Below are 16,483 nucleotides of genomic sequence, written 5' to 3'. Positions count from 1 at the left end.
TTTACAATAACTTATATAACTTAGTAATTTCCCTTTGAAAGAGAAGTTTTGAGAGCTTAGTTCCACGATATCAAAGGATTTTTTTTTTAGTCATTATTATCCAGCTTAGACTGTCATTTTTAACTTTATTTGTTCGATTTGCTCGATGATTTTCTCTCAATTTAAAAGTTTGGTGCGCATGTGATAGTGTGGTTCTAACTGCTTAAACATAAAGTCAAATAAAATCATTAAGAACAATGATTGTTATTGTTAAATTTGGTGCGCATGGCGTCTGGTGCTCATTGGGTGCTGTCATTAAGCAAAATTCGATAGCTTCACATAATCACAACTTATATTATGTTCAGAATTGATTTTTTCTAGTTAACACCAATCAAGCAAATAAAGGGAGGAATATGCTTTGATGTTTTAATCAGGGTGGTTGTATTGAAGGTTAGTGCGATTATTGTAAAGTACTAGAATAAAAATCTGTTTTATTTCCCCAAGTAAATTACCACTTGTGTTTTTTGAAAAATTATATTTAGGGAGTATAGTTTATTGATCTTCAAGCACAAGAGTTTTTTTTGCCGGCTAAAAAACTTTTTTATTTAAAGTTGATCCTCCAGTTTAAATGTTTGTATCATTTTATCTTATTTTTCTCGCTAACAGAGGTACAATCTTTTGTAACATTAACTATACTGAAAAGTAAAGCGTAAAAATCTCAAGATAACTTTATGTAATTTATGTAAGAACGAGAAACAACATTATCATTATTAGACTCCATAAGATTCGTGAAAACGGGAAAAAACTTCTCCGTTTTCGAACCTCTGGAATGAAAAAATTTCCTCGAATACTTCTTTCAAGAATTTTCGTGAGATCCCGACCTCGGGAAAAACTTTCGGTTATTTGGTCAATACTTCTTTGAGTTTTTTAAGGTCAAGTTCTAATACCACAGAAATATTACACGATTTTCATGCTAAACGGGAAATTAACTGCAAAAACTCTTTAAAAATTAAAAAGGTTGAACGAACACCATTTTTTACAAAATGAGCTTGATAACTACAGTCGTTTCTTGCACTACCTTGGAAAATGCTATTTACAACATTAAATTTAAATGTAAGTTACAATAATACTTTAATTAACCACACAAGTTGTAGTTGGCTTTGTTGATTTAATAATTAAAAAATATTTGAAAACAAAATCGACTGAGTAATCAAAAAACGTTAGCTTAGATATTTTTCTCGCTCGGAATTCTTGATAAGAACAAAAAAATATCATTTAAAACGAAACAATAGGAAAATCAAAACTAATTATCACATTTTTCATTGCAGAATGTTCAAGAAGTTACAAATTTAAGAGTTTTTCACTAAGACAATCAAGACCCGTGCAAAACGTAATAAATGTTAAAAAAGTCTCTTAGCCAAAATGAGAAACACCTAAGGTTTAAATTGCCATCTCAGAGTCATTCATGTTTTAACTTAAAATGCTTATGAAAAATTAATAGCATGATGAAGGATGCAACAGTGCAATCCATACCTAAACCAAGCTACTTTGATAAGCCTTTAGTTTCCAGCTTCTCACCTGAAGAGGATCCATTACAATTATCTAAAGATGATAAAAATTTGCTCTGAAAAAGCTTTACTGCAAAAAAAAACAAAACAGATCGTTTGATAAGTGTTATTCTTTTTGTGAGGCTAAATACAAATTTCAACATTTTATATGGATGATGAATTTGTTTTGTATTCCTGCCTCTTCAACAACATTTGAAAGTGTATTCTGTTTTACTGGCCTTTCAGCTTTTTTTTTTTTTTACAGCTCTCTATTCTTTTTAAAAGGATCGAGGGCTCAGAGTTCTGAATTATTATGCTTCACATTTTGTATACATGTGAAGTTTTAACAAGTATCTTGTGTACCACAATAGCATCCTTTATGTTAAAAAGAAATATTTATAAATTCAATACAATGACTTATTTCTACGTTTTTTAAAGGGGTAACAAGTGCCTTAAGAGAAGAAATTGTTTTCGGAAGAACTTTTACGGAAACTATTTTCGAAAAATAAATGTTTGCAGGTGACTTTTAAAATTTGAAGAAAATTATTTTTGTGGATGCTGAAAATTGAGTAGCAGAACTAGAACTTGTCAAGCATGACATTTAGAGCTGAAGGTATTCTTAAATTCGGCGAAGAAAATAGTTTATGATGAAGCAATTGTTTTCTTCATGCTACAAAAAATGTCTATGTACAAAAAAAAAAAAACTAAATATAGTACTAAAATAACAGTGTAATAATTTTTACAGGTAAAATTCGTCTTAAATAAAAAAATATTCGTCTTAAATATCACCTTCAGATATTGAGAAGATATTTCATATTGGTTCATTTTGCATATCAATTCTTCTTCTTCATCTTCTTCGTCATCATCATGATTGTAGGTCACAAAGCTTGACACTTCTTTTGGATTAACTCACTTTTAAGCAGGATGCGATAACAAGATGCGAATAAGTCAGTTGTGTGCGTGTATGCTTTGATCCTGCTTTTCAACCATTTGTATCTTGAACTTTCTGGAAGCTGAGATAATCAAAAAGATCAACAGCATTTCGCTTGAGTTTTAAAATAAACAACTTTAATTAAATTTAAGCTACAATTTCACATTTTGTATCACACGTAGTTCTGTATTATAGAACGGTTGATCTAATACAGAATGTCAACTACCAAAAGTTCATATTTTGTAACAGAGTAAATTTGGGTGCCCTTCTACAAGTGCACTTTTTAAACAGTAAATAACTTCAAAATAGGTTCTCACTGTAAATAAAAATGTGGGTTAAAAAAGTATCATCTTGCGATTTAAATAAAACCAAACAGTCACTTTAAAAAAAAAATGTAGTTGCGCACCACTAAAATTTGATCGACAATTCAAAATAAAGGTGACCAATTTCTTTTATTAACAATTTTTTTATTTTCAATATATTTGGCCTCCTTTTCATTCTAAAAAAGTTCATCACCTTAAAAACACAAAAAAAAGTTCAGGAGACAAGAGGCGTTCAAACTTGAATTGGTTCAGTATAGTTTAGAAAAAGGGATGATACTTCTACTTTCACAACTTCTTTAATCAATTTAACAAATTGTTAAGGATTCTTAGTAGGAAATAAAGCAAATATAAACCATCCTAGTTAGTTAAGTCACTTTTATAAACATTTTTTTGCTTGTAATTTTAAGGAATGTAAATTATCTTTTAGTCTTTGATCAGCTTATCTCGCTGCAAATTTTTTAATTCAAGGGAAAGTGTCATTCTTTCAAGAATTTGTTTTTTTTGAGTCAAATATTAGGGTAGCCTTGAAAAATTTAGGTTTAAATGAACATTGAAGAGTTAACCCTATAACGCCTGAATTTAAAATTTTTGAAAAAAAAAAATTTTTTTGGTTTTATTTTTTTACTTTCTTAGTTATCAATATGTAACAACCAAAATATATTAAAAAAATATATAATTTGCATTTTTTTTTAAATTTAACTTAATTGTCACATTCGTCCATAGGTCCATAATGCAAGAATTAAAAATGCACCTTCATTTTTATATTTTTTTATATTATTTTGTTATTCAATAAAAAAACTTATTTTATTTATAAAACATAATGCAACATTTATTAATTTATTATTTTAGTTAGTGTGAAATTAAACAAAACAATTTTTTTTCTTTTGTGATACAAAGATGAACATTGCATTTACTGCAGAAAAATACTGGTGCACTCTTGCAATTTACATTTTTGCATCTTCCTCTGTTTGTGACCTCAGGGTAATGGTGAAGACCATCCAAACGAACATCACTTCCAGGGATACTTTTGATGGCAGGACCTCTACTTTTTTTCTTCGCAAACTCAACATCAGTAGAGGAAGTAGAAGGTCTGCCTCTTTTTTTGCCTCTATTACTCTTTCCTTCAAGAAGAAGAGCTTCCGCGATGCTCATTTTAAATTCTTGCAGACTTTGGATCTTGTTTTTCGGTATTTGAAGATTCTCGCAGTCTCTACGATAAATTAGCCAAGAGTTCACAACAGTCACATCTATAAAATGAAAAAATAATTTGTGGTAATATTTTTTCGATCTGATATGAATTCTGTATAGTGCAATTAGCGAGTCCATCAAATCAACACCTCCCATAAACTTGTTGTAGGTTTTCACAATAGTGGGGCAATCGATTGTAATGGTTTGTTTTGTCTTTTTGTCAAATCGCTTACAGTTGTCTTTCAGTTCTGCCGATGCAAAAGTTGACATAAGGTTGACAACTCTATTATCTGCCCATTTCACTACCCGTACTTCAGTATCTTCAACTAGAGCAGTCACCTCTTGATAGGACCCTTTTCCTCGTTTAATCAAATCTTTGTCCTTGATTAGTGGTATCCCAGGCAAACAATTGATTCTAACGGTTCCCAGGCAAAATATTTGTTTTTTTGCCAAAGTTGTCATCAAAGGAAGTGATGTAAACCAGTTGTCAAAATATAAAAGATGGTTTAATCCCACAGGAATTGATTGGGCCAATTTCACCACCACATTTGAACTAGCTCCCAAGTCAGGTTCTCCTAACACCGTTCAATTTTCTCAGAATATATGAAAAAATCATACATGATTCCTTTATCATCGCAAAGAACAAACAATTTATATCCCCACTTGTGTGGTTTTTTTGGTATATATTGCTTTATGCTTATTTTACCTTAGTAAGTAAGGGAATTTTTGTATTATCATTGAAGTGAATCTTGGACTTTATATCTTCCCATCTATCTCTACTGATCACTTCCGATACAATAGGACAGTTTAGTTTGCTCTTCCAATATAGTCGTGAATTTGAGAGCTTCACCATTGACATAGCAAGCAGTGTACCCAAAAATTGCTCAAGCTCTTGACTATTTAGTGCAAGACTTTTATTGGGATTTTGCTGGATTGCATAAAGATTGGATTGGTTGACAATATGGGCAATAATATCCTCCGAGAAAAAATGCCTAAAATATTCAACAGGGCGTTTTACCACCCCAGAGGAAACTTTTTGTCCCAACCATTCAGGTATAGATCTAGCTGTATCAGCTCCAGAAATGTGCATCCAAAGAGCAGTTCTTCGAGTTCTTGATGTTGTTGGCTCAGAACTTGTAACTATTGGAATAGCTTCTTCAACTTCAACAACTGAAGATTCTAACTCATCTTCACTAGTGTTATCACTACTAACTAGGAGGTCTTCTAATTCATCCAAATCAGAGTCGTCGGGCATATATTCACTTCCTGTGGCGGGTAAAAAATAAATATTATCATCAAAATAGTTTGAACAAGAATCAAGTAAACATTATATATTGTAAAATCAAAATTTTTAAATATAATACACATTATATTTTCTAATTTCATCCATATTAGCATCTGGTTCCTTATCTGACTCTGAATCGCATCCATCTAGGTCATAAATTCGCCGTTTTCCATAAAACATTCCACAATCCATGCCGTGATAATATTTGTCCGCTTTGACTCAAAAGACGGACGTAACGAATTCGTAAAGTTTGGAAAATGCAGATATATATAATAAATATAATGTTTTTTTTACAAGAATTACACTCTCACTATAATTATTACAGTTTTTTTTAATATTCACAGCAAATATCACCACTAAAACTTCAGTAGATTTAAAATAATCGGAAAATACACTAAGTGCCAAAAACCACTTAATCTGAAACGCGCAGTCTGTCAAAACAAGTAATAGTTCAAGAATATTGCCGCTAGAATGCGTGACTAGGGGTTTGCATTTAAACTACAAAAGTGTGACGATATCGTCAAAATCATCGACGGCTCTAAAAACTTTATATTTTCGGTACTAAATACGTTTAAATGAAACGTTACGAAAACGTCGCGCTCGACGTTATAGGGTTAAAGAGAATAAGTGGAGACGTAGCAGAATGAATACAACATGATTAACATAGCCTGAATTGTTGTTGAGAAACGAACATACAGGAAAAAATATTTAGATATTAAACTAAATGACTGAATATCATTCATTCAAATGTATTTAGCAGGATCTGTCCTAAACTCATGGTAACTTTTAAAAATGAAACATTAATTTTACTTTTTGAATGATCTCTCCAGAGAAAATTGATAATATATCACAGTAAGTGGTCTTATCTTCCTTATTAGTGATATATTTCGTACCAAACGCCGTCCCTTCCCCCTCCCCGCCCCCTTCCAGCTCGGGGTTCGGTGGGTTCTAGATGCTAGTCTATGTCTTAACCCTTCAACAGTCCATGCAAAAATAATCCGCAAATCCAAAGTGGTTTCTAAATGTCAATGCCGTAATATTATGCAAACTAAAAGTGGTTCCTGAATGTCCATGCCGTAATATTACGTTTTAGTGTATCTCCTCATAATTTCTGTCTTTTTATGTCACAAAATTTATTACTGCATAACATATAAGCTTTTTATTCAATAATTTACTTTTGCACGTGTTCACTTTTATGGCGCTAATACACTTTCGCACCTCCTCCGAACTTACAGATTTTAATTGCAGTTCTGAAAGATCGTCGTTTAAAACGAAAAAAAAAGGTATTCAACAACAAATTTCATCAAAGTAAAGGGCTCTAACTCGATCTCGAAGTTTTGAAAAAATACACACAAAAACGCTAATATTCGCCATCTTTTTTCGCAAGATAGGATATTTCCTTTCCAAAGTCTTCGTTTTTAAAATTTTAATAGCCTTTAAACTCTACTTTAAAAAAGACTGGTTCCTATTAGCCTAAATGTTTTTAATTTTGCCTTTGTAATAAAATGCTATTTAAAATGGCGAGACCTACACAAGCTGAGTTCGATAGTATTTTTTTAGTAAATATTGGAGTTCGATTTAAAACGAACAAAGAAGAGTGCGTTAGATGGTGTAGAGAGTTTGGTCTGCTTTCTCAAAATGTTACTTGTCCTCGTTGCAACTTGCAATGTAATGAAGAACAATACAATCGATCTGTTGACAAAATAACTTGGAGGTGTCCGTTTAAACATTGTAGAAAAACTATTAGTATACGGGTTGGTAGTTTCTTTGAACGATCTCATTTAGAACTGTGGCAAATAATTGGAATTACCTATTTGTGGACACGTAGTGCTGGAAGAAGTAGAGGAATGTCGTCGGAAGATATTAGAAAGGAGTTAGAAATTTTTAGTCAATCGACGGTCGTAGATTGGAATCAGTTTTGTCGAGACATAGCTGTTAACTATTTCTTGAACAACCCAGTTCAATTAGGTGGTCCCGGCAGAATTGTTGAAATTGACGAGTCCTTATTTACAAAAAGGAAATACAATCGTGGAAGAATTGTTGAAGACCAATGGATTTTTGGCGGTTATGATGTCACCACAAAAGAAGGGTTCCTTATACCTGTTGAGCGTCGAGACGCTGCCACTCTAATACCAATCATTAGACAATGGATAATGCCTGGTACTGTGATATGGAGCGATATGTGGGCTGCGTATGAAAATTTGGCAGGACACGGATATCAACATGGAACAGTCAACCATACATATCACTTTGTAGACCCTATTACTGGAGTTACAACAAATAGAGTTGAGGCAATGTGGCAGAGAAGTAAATCAAAGTTTAAAGCAATGTTCGGTTCTTCTAATCGAGAAATGATTCCTGATTACTTGGCAGAGTTCATGTGGGCGCAAAGATTTAAACAACACGGTTTTTTTCATTTTTGGGAACAAGTTGTTGATATCTATCGATTTTGATAAGAAAAAAATTGTTTCATTAAACTTTTGTTATTATATTTATTTAATAAAAGACGAGAAAATCATAAATCAATGCAAAAAATTATATTAGAAATTTATAAGAACTTATATATTAAGTTTATTTATTAAAACAAACTATTTTTGGTAAAATTAAAACATTGCATATTTCGTTATTTTAATTGCAAAATCGTGGTAGTTAATAATAAAATAAAGAAGTTAATGACTTATAACTAATGACTTTAAAACAACGATGTTTGCGCAAGAACATTTAATGCGTGATGACAATAAAAACCAGGTTATTTAATAAACAAAACAGTTTTACAAACAAAACATAAGTAAACTGGTTAAGTTTAAAAAAGATGGCGAATATTAGCGTTTTTGTGTGTATTTTTTCAAAACTTCGAGATCGAGTTAGAGCCCTTTACTTTGATGAAATTTGTTGTTGAATACCTTTTTTTTTCGTTTTAAACGACGATCTTTCAGAATCTGCAATTAAAATCTGTAAGTTCGGAGGAGGTGCGAAAGTGTATTAGCGCCCAAAAATGATCCTCTTTATTTGTTTGAGCTTTCTTTTACAGATGAAATTTGTGAGTTTATTGTTAATTAAACTAATCGATATGCTTCCTAAACTATAAATAAAAAAGAATTATTAGTTAAATCCAGAATGAGGCATTGGTTGCCTGTGATAGTTTCAGAGGTCAGATAAAATATTGCAATTTTTTTATATCAAGGAGTACTTTGGAAGCCCAGTCATGAAACGTATTACACCACAAATCGATTGTTTGCAGGTGCTGGTATTAAGTGGTTGTTATCCTATAACATGTTCAAGTTAATCGATAAGTTTATTCATTTTGTTGATTCTACCACATTACCAAATAAATATGCTGTTTTATCCAAAATAAGCACAGTATGGGATTATTTGACAAAAAAAATTCCAAGAGGTGTATATACCTACACAAAATATATCAATTGATGAAAGGTAGACTTTCTTGGAAACAGTGTATTCGCAGCAAAAGTGCCAGATTTGGTATAAAACTTTTTTCATTATACAAGTCAGATTCAGGATATGTATGGAAATCCATTTTATACACAGGATCTGAGCTGACTAATACTCTAAATTCAGATTATTGCTGCGTTGTAACAAAAATTGTTATGTTTCTTATGGATGGCTTACTTGATCAGGGTTACAAACTTTACATTGACAGCTGGTATTCTTCCTACAAGCTTTCATCAGTATTATTGCTAAGATCTACAGATACCATAGGAACACTTCGAAAAAACAGAAAAGGTTTACCTATTTCTATCCATGAAAAGTTAAAAAAAAATGAGCGCAAAGTTCTTTACGAAGAAAAAACAAATATCATGATAACACATTGGAAAGATAAAAAAGATGTTTATACCACTTCAACTTGCACTATTGATGGGGCTAAAAATGTTTTAAGAGCTGGGAAAGAAAAGTTAGTTCCTTTAGTTATTGATGATTATAATCAAAATATGGGAGGCATAGAAGTGACCAAATGATGACATCATACGAAGTTGAAAGAAAAAGGGTAAAAAAGTAGTACAAGAAAGTGTTTACTCATTTAATTAATCAAGCAGCATTTAATGCACAAATAATTTGTAAAAAAGTGGGTCATAATATGACACCTTTAAACTTTAGAACAATGTTAATCACATCAATGATTCAACAATATGGCCAACAGCCAAAAAATCTCACTCTAGATTGGTAGCAAACAACCCCTTACGATTGATTGACCGACATTTTCCATCATATGTGCCAGCATCTGAAAAAAAAATTAATGCTCAGAGAAGGTGTTTGGTATGTCACAAACACAAAATAAGAAAAGATTCTAGATATGATTGCGTAGAATGTGATGTAGGACTTTGTGCAGCTCCATGTTTTATGACTTTTCACACAAAGACTGAATATTAGAACTTATTTTTTATAAAAATTTTCTATTATTATAGTATGGTTATAAATTCTTATACATGAATAATAGTGTTTTTTAGTGTTTAATAGTGTTAAAATAGTAAAAACTTTTTTTTAATTTAAAAGTAAAAAAACGAAGTTTTTAAAAAGCCGGGACATTTAGAGACCACTTAAAAAAAAAACGCAAAACTTATAGCGACCGTTTTTAAGAAAATCTGCGGGCTGTTAAAGGGTTAATAAATCATTTTGGCATTTCCCGTTTTGGACTATAAATAACTTCTTTGACCTTATTTGATTCCATCTGAGCACCAGCTGTAGTAAATCCTTTGATACCAAAATTTCTATGACACATACAGGCGTGTGAATGAAAAGCATTGAGTTGTTTACCAAAATCTGTGCTTTGATGTTTTAAAAAGATGCCTCTTCATTTGCTCATAATTAGTTGTTATGTGTGGATCTAAAACAAAAGTAATAGAAAATGTCTGTTAAATTTATTCAAAAGTTCGTTAGTAGGTTTGCTGTAAGTTATTTGTAAAGTTATAAATTACCTTAAGAGTATTAGTGACCAAATTTACTCAATTTAAGCTATGATTATAAATTTTATAAATGTACTAGCTAACCCAAGAGTAGACAGGTTAGCAAAGATAGAAATAACTGTCTGTAAAAGAACATCTATTTAAATGCAAGCTTATAAGAATATTTTGATAATTTTAACAATATATACAATTTTGATATTTTTTTTAGGATGAACCAACTTTTAAGATTCCAAGTGCAAATCTTACTGATTTTCAATTTACTGATATGTTACAATGGTTTGTTTTATGATTGCTCTATTACTATTTTGTTATCTAGAGCACAGACCAACAAAACTTACTGCGTCAATTTTAACACTTGTTTTTACTATATATGATTTTTGATAGGCTGAATTCAAATCTGACTCAAAATATAAATTCAAATTTTTATTGCAATATTTACTGAATTCAAATCAAATCAGTTTTTTTACTTTTTGCGAAACTTAGGGTTGAAAGTAGTTTTGTTTTCTCATTTGCTATTTAATTACAGAATCTTTATGTAAGCAACATTTTATAATTGAATGGGTTAGAATAATGTGAGCACTTAAGTCTATTTAAAAAAGGCCGCATATATATTTTATCTAAAACAAAAATTATATGATGATCTTTTTGTAATTATTATATAGAAATGCTTTAAAAAAGATGATTTTTATAGTATGCTGATAAACACTGGTTTCAGATATTAAATTAATTTAAAAATAACAACATGAAATCAGTTTAAATATCTTATGCAACAGAAAATTTTTTTTGTTGGCTTGTGTAATCTAAATCTTTTATTTTCATACTAACTGCAACTTCAATTGTATATGAATTTGAATTTTTTTATATTTTTATAAAAAAAAAAGCTTTATTTTCTATTTTAAGTTTATTATTGTTGGTAATTTACATTTAGCTGTTTTACAAGAAAGAAGATGTGGAAGGTCAAGGATTAGAAATGTAGGACTTTTTTGTTTTTAAATCATTGTTATATAAAAAAAATGCAAACATAATTATCATTAATACTGATATTGCTCTTTTATTTTCACTTTTATAGTTGTATACTAAATTGTTAACTAGCTGGTTTCTTTTATAAGTTTAAAGGTGTCAATATTGTCAAAAAAAGACACTGCACCTGACCTAACGTATTAGCCATTAATATGTTTTTTATATATCTATGTCATTCTCCATTTTTTATAATTTTTTTTATTTTTATTTTTATTTAGTAAATCTCATTCTCTGCTTAAGTTTCACTCTTTACTATTAACTTTATTGAAATTGATTATTTCTCACCTGATACAAGAGCTACATATACAAACTTTACTGTATAATAACAACTGAATAAAAGTTAAATGATATACAATAAATAATGATTTGTTTTTTTGTTATTAAAATCTTTGGTATTGAAGTTCAACTGACAACTTAAATGTATTATAATATCTGATTGATATTAAGTTTAAATTAATCACCTAATAGAATTACATATAAATTTTTAGCTGTGAACTAAAAATAATATAGTTTAACTTTTAAATCATTAAGTTTCAGGGTAGAACATTGACTACTACGTTAAGAATGTGTCCATTGGAGCAAATATTCCAAGAAGAATTTGATAAGCCAGTAGATAATGTTGTCTCTGCTTTCTTTCCATCTGCTCAATGTACTAAAATGACTAGAGAAAATGGTAGAGTTCAAAGGACTTTTTATTGTAATCAGTACAATTTAATACTTCTCTCACCAAGACATCTTCAGTTTGCAGATAGCTCTGATATTGTTATTAAAACTTCAACAACTAATTATACGGACATGCATATCAGTATAGAAGGAATTGTTTTGGACTGGAATACCAAGTTGCGTGTAAGTTAAAATGTAAAAATAAAAAACTATAAAACTTTTTTTAAAAAGTAATGCAAAAAAATTATAATACATAGACTTTTATCAGACATAAATCTTATAAACTGTTTGCTTTTTCTTATGCAATCAAATTCAACTCATGAAATAGATTACCTGAGTTTTTTTCTTTTTATCTGGAATAATCTTTTTTTAACATGTAAATAAATGTATTCTTTCAGCAATTGTGAAAATATCTGATAAGGGATACAAACAATTTTTTCTAACTGCTTTTAAGTAAAATTCAGTAAATTAAAAGAATAGAGGCAATATGGTTCAACTCTTTAAATGTTTGAAAAATCTAATACTATCTGATTTTAGTAATGAAGTGCTTTGTTTTGCAATATGAATGCAAATATCAGAAAAAAATTTCAATACATTACAATGATTTTGATTACAGTTATTGCTTACATTTTCAAAGGAAAGCAAATAATCCAAATCTATAAATGCTTTCTTAATTACCAACTCACAGGCAAAGAATTGATTCGCTGTTTTCTAAATCCATATTTCTATTGTTCTAGATTCACAAACTGCGATATTGACAAATTACATGTTCAGATAATGTTTGTTTTCCAAAACTAATCAACCATTTTCAATCATCTGCCGTCATTCATCAATCTATCAATATAATTATCTATATATATTCATCCATATAGTGGTGTACACAAGTTTATAAACAGCTAAATTTTTTCTGTTTTTTCATTATAACTTTTCGCCTTTTCACTAAAAACGAATGAAACTTTTAACAATTGTTTCTCTAATGTAACTACATAGTATAATTTGCTCAAAAAAAAAAAGATAGCTTGTAACAGATGTAATAAATTCAAATTATATTGAAAACATAATTATGCAAAAGTTAAATAAATGCAAAAATTTTAAAAGGAGATATTACTTTTAATATTTTATAAGTTTTTTCATCACAGCATTTAAGTATTTTGTTGAGTAGCTTCTAGATTTAATGCTTGGCAACTGCAAGGCCTAGAGGCAACAAACTTGATAAGATTATCTATAAGGATATTTGCACAACAATCCAAAAGTATCTTCTATAAATCATTTTTATTGATTAGTTTTTTACCCTTCAATTGACAATCGAGAGGTTCCCGAAGATGTTCTATTGGATTTAAATCTGAGCTTTAGGAAGGCAAGTCCAAAAGTGCAATTTTCTTCAGGTTGAAAAAATTTTTGATAGAACAGTAATTTGGATTGTCGGATTGCTAGAAATTCTAACTACAAGGCATTTTGTCCTTTCCATGTGGCAACATAACATTCTTGATTATATCTAAATTTACATTCTGATCCATTATACCATTGTTGCAATGAAGTTTACCATTTGATTTATATTTATAAATGAAATTACCATTTTACCTATTGCCATTATGACTGAAAGATTTCCAAACCATTATATTGCCACCAACATGCTTAACTGTTGGTTTTTGATAGTTAGGAGCATGTCTTTCACTTTTCGGTATCTTACTTCATACCATTGCTACCAAACATGCAAAACTTTGATTCGTCACTGAGTAAGACATTTACCCATTCTTTTGAAGTCCAATGCAAATGATCTTTTGAAAATTTTATTCAGGTTAGGTAATTATTTAATAAAATTAATGGTTTTTTAACCAGTATGAGGGCCAAAAAAATTATGCTGAGGCAGGTGACATTTTGTAGTATTCACTCTGCACATAATTCTTGCTCAAAAGACATTTTATTTGACAGTACTTTTGGGAGAACTTGTTTTATTTGTCATGCTAAAATTCTGTCTTGATGTTCTGTAGTTAATTTTAGCCTGCCTGAACGATGCTTGTTTTCAAGTGTCTTACGGTCCCTATATCCCTTAACCCTATAACGCCTGAATTTGAAATTTTTGAAAAAAAAAATTTTTTTTGGTTTTATTTTTTTACTTTCTTAGTTATCAATATGTAACAACCAAAATATATTAAAAAAATGTATAATTTGCATTTTTTTTTAAATGTAACTTAATTGTCACATTCGTCCATAGGTCCATAATGCAACTTTATATTTTCGGTACTAAATACGTTTAAATGAAACGTTATGAAAACGTCGCGCTCGACATTATAGGGTTAATTAGTACACTAATTGTTGATTTAGCAACATCATAATGCTCAGAAATTTGCTTGTAAGGAATCTTCTCTACAGCACCTATTATTAAATTTTTCTTTTATTGTGACAGTTCATTAGACTTTTCCATTATTTTTTAAATTTAGTTTCAGTTAAATATTATCTCCAGTAAATTAATTTTGATATTAATATATTTTGCTTAATGGAATTTTGGTTTTTTTGATGGGGCATGGAACTGTTTATAAACTGTTGCACAAATATATTTTCAAATTTGAATTTCTTCCTTCCATTATAAGTTATTATTTTTTTGAGTTAACTATACTATGTAATCACATTTGAAAAACAATTAACAAAAGTTTCATTCATTTTCAGTTTAAAAGGTAAAAATTTGCAACAGAAAAACCTGAAAAACTTAGTTGTTTATTAACTTTCACATGCTACTATACATATGTCATCCATTCAACCATCAATCCATCAAAACACTTAAATGTGTTTTAACAATATTTTTGAGTTAAAAAAAAACATTACATTTTCCTTTCGTAAAATAGCCCTTAGTTTTTGTTTTTTTTAGTTGTTATGTAAATTTACATTTAAGAATCTTCTATCAATTATGCTTAATCAAATAAAGTATAAAGAGTAGAAAATCTATTTATTCAAATTTTTTTTAGTGAAAAAATTGTTTTTTCAATTGTCATAATATTTCTGCAAAAAATTATTTAATAATTGAAGACCACAGAAGAAAAAACAGACATGTCTCATCTTGCAACTTTTGAGAAAAACAAATTTTTATGTTTAGATGTGTCTTATTTTTACATAGGATATAGTGTTTATAACTGTTCTTTGCTGGTGATTTTTCTATTTCTTTGTATAGTCAGATCAACATTTTATATGGGAAGAAGAAAAAATGAAGGATAACAAATATTTAAAACTTGTGATGTGTCTGGATTTCCCCTGCTGTCTTCAATTGTCTTTGAGCTGTTTGGAAAGTTTAATTTTTTAGATAAAGATTTTCATAATTTAGGGGTTTTTCAAAGTATTAATAATAAATCTGTTATCTGCTACTAATAATTCCATCATAGATTCAGCTAAAATTGTATGTGTGTGTGTATGCAGGAAGTTCTTTTTTCTTTTTCTATAATACTGCATGGTAGCAGATAAGCTACCATGCAGTATTATTTCAATTTTTTTATTGAAATTATATTTAATTTTTATTTTTCTGATGAAACTAATAAAAAAAAATTTTTAGTTGGTCTAAAAATAAAAATTTAAGAATTTAGGCTAATTTGAAATATGACTATTGTTTACACTTTACAGAGTGTTTCTTTAAAACAATGAGTAAAATATTTTTATAAAAACCCCTTCCAAGTTTATATGAAATTTTACATCCTGTCATTTTTAGTAAAATTGTAAGCACCACTTAGTTTACCACTGGCAGTTTACCTGGTCAGATCAATCACTCAAGTAACATATTCTCTTCACATATTTTCTCTTTTTGAGAACAATTTTAGCTAATAAAAATTAAGCTTATAAGTTTCAAAGAGTTTTATTAGTCATTGTATGCTGCTGAATTATGTATATGCTGCTGAGTCATGGGTTTCATGTTCTTTGGCAAGTGTTGCACTTGTCAATGACTTTCTATTTAAAAAACAAGCACTATATTGAGCTTAACATGTCAATTGCAGATACATCACTGTACTGAAATATATTTTATTAACGCTTGTGGTATATTAAACCTGAACTAGTTTTGCATGTGTTATTTTTTAACAAAATTTCTGTGAAGAAAAAGCCTCATTGAACATATACAGCAATTTGACAGAGTGTTCTGAGTCAGAGGTACCGGGTATAGGGTACAAGAAAATTGTGAAGATCTTTAGAATAAAGTGTTGCATGAGCTGATATCTTCAGCATCCTTATAAACTTTCTTGCTGCTATGCCTTGAATTTCTTCTTGACAATAATTAATATATAATGGTAATATCATTCTTAAGTAATTTTTATTTTTTATTAGGAAAAAAAGTTTTAAAGTTTTTATAATTCATATAAATCTTGTTTAAATTTACTTTTCAAATTTTTTTTGTCAGGCAATTAAAATGGATGGAAAACTTGATTTTTTAATGAGTGCATCAAATCTTTATATCAACAGCAAAGATTTGTTAGAGAAAAATTTTGGAATTTCAGAAGAAGAGATGAGAGTCATGGGTGATGTAAATGAGAAAAATGATTTTGAAATACCTACAAGGTTACCAAAGGCAACACTATCTGTTGTATTTTACCCAAACAAATACTTTGAACTAATGATTACGTAAGTTATTTTGTTGTTAGTTCTTTGTAGTG

The 16,483-nt window shown here is 29.4% G+C and overlaps 2 protein-coding genes across 7 annotated transcripts in view; both read left to right on the top strand.

Annotated features, from left to right (window-relative positions):
- Positions 1-307: 307 nt before the first annotated feature.
- Positions 308-16,483, top strand: part of LOC145182210 (uncharacterized) — a 28,920-nt gene continuing 12,744 nt past the window's right edge. For 2 of the 6 annotated variants that reach the window (XR_016450204.1, XM_090080238.1), the window contains exons 1-5: positions 308-429; positions 10,381-10,448; positions 11,101-11,144; positions 11,724-12,038; positions 16,231-16,451. Coding sequence is in view for 5 of the 6 variants with exons in the window: in XM_090080238.1 (XP_089936364.1) it covers positions 10,382-10,448; positions 11,101-11,144; positions 11,724-12,038; positions 16,231-16,451 (647 nt within the window). In the remaining variant the exon portion in view is untranslated. Of the gene's footprint in view, positions 430-8,037; positions 8,208-10,380; positions 10,449-11,100; positions 11,145-11,723; positions 12,039-15,869; positions 16,121-16,230; positions 16,452-16,483 lie in introns of those variants that run through there. The other 4 variants (XM_090080240.1, XM_090080239.1, XM_090080241.1 and 1 more) reach the window with 4 other exon arrangements.
- LOC149891873 (uncharacterized) lies at positions 6,771-7,706 on the top strand. The gene has a single exon (XM_090078020.1). It carries the CDS (start codon positions 6,771-6,773, stop codon positions 7,704-7,706), a length of 936 nt encoding a protein of 311 aa, XP_089934146.1.

This window comes from Hydra viridissima, unplaced genomic scaffold (assembly GCF_058129835.1).
Source record: "Hydra viridissima isolate aposymbiotic clone 2 unplaced genomic scaffold, HvirCarnegie_v1 scaffold_2, whole genome shotgun sequence".
NCBI classification, from domain to species: Eukaryota; Metazoa; Cnidaria; class Hydrozoa; order Anthoathecata; family Hydridae; genus Hydra; species Hydra viridissima.
Note: the sequence above shows the minus strand (reverse complement) of the source record. Positions and strands in the feature narration are given on the sequence as shown.

Coding starts and splice junctions, on each gene's coding strand:
- LOC149891873 (XM_090078020.1), top strand. CDS start 6,771: ATGGCGAGACCTACACAAGCTGAGTTCGATAGTATTTTTTTAGTAAAT.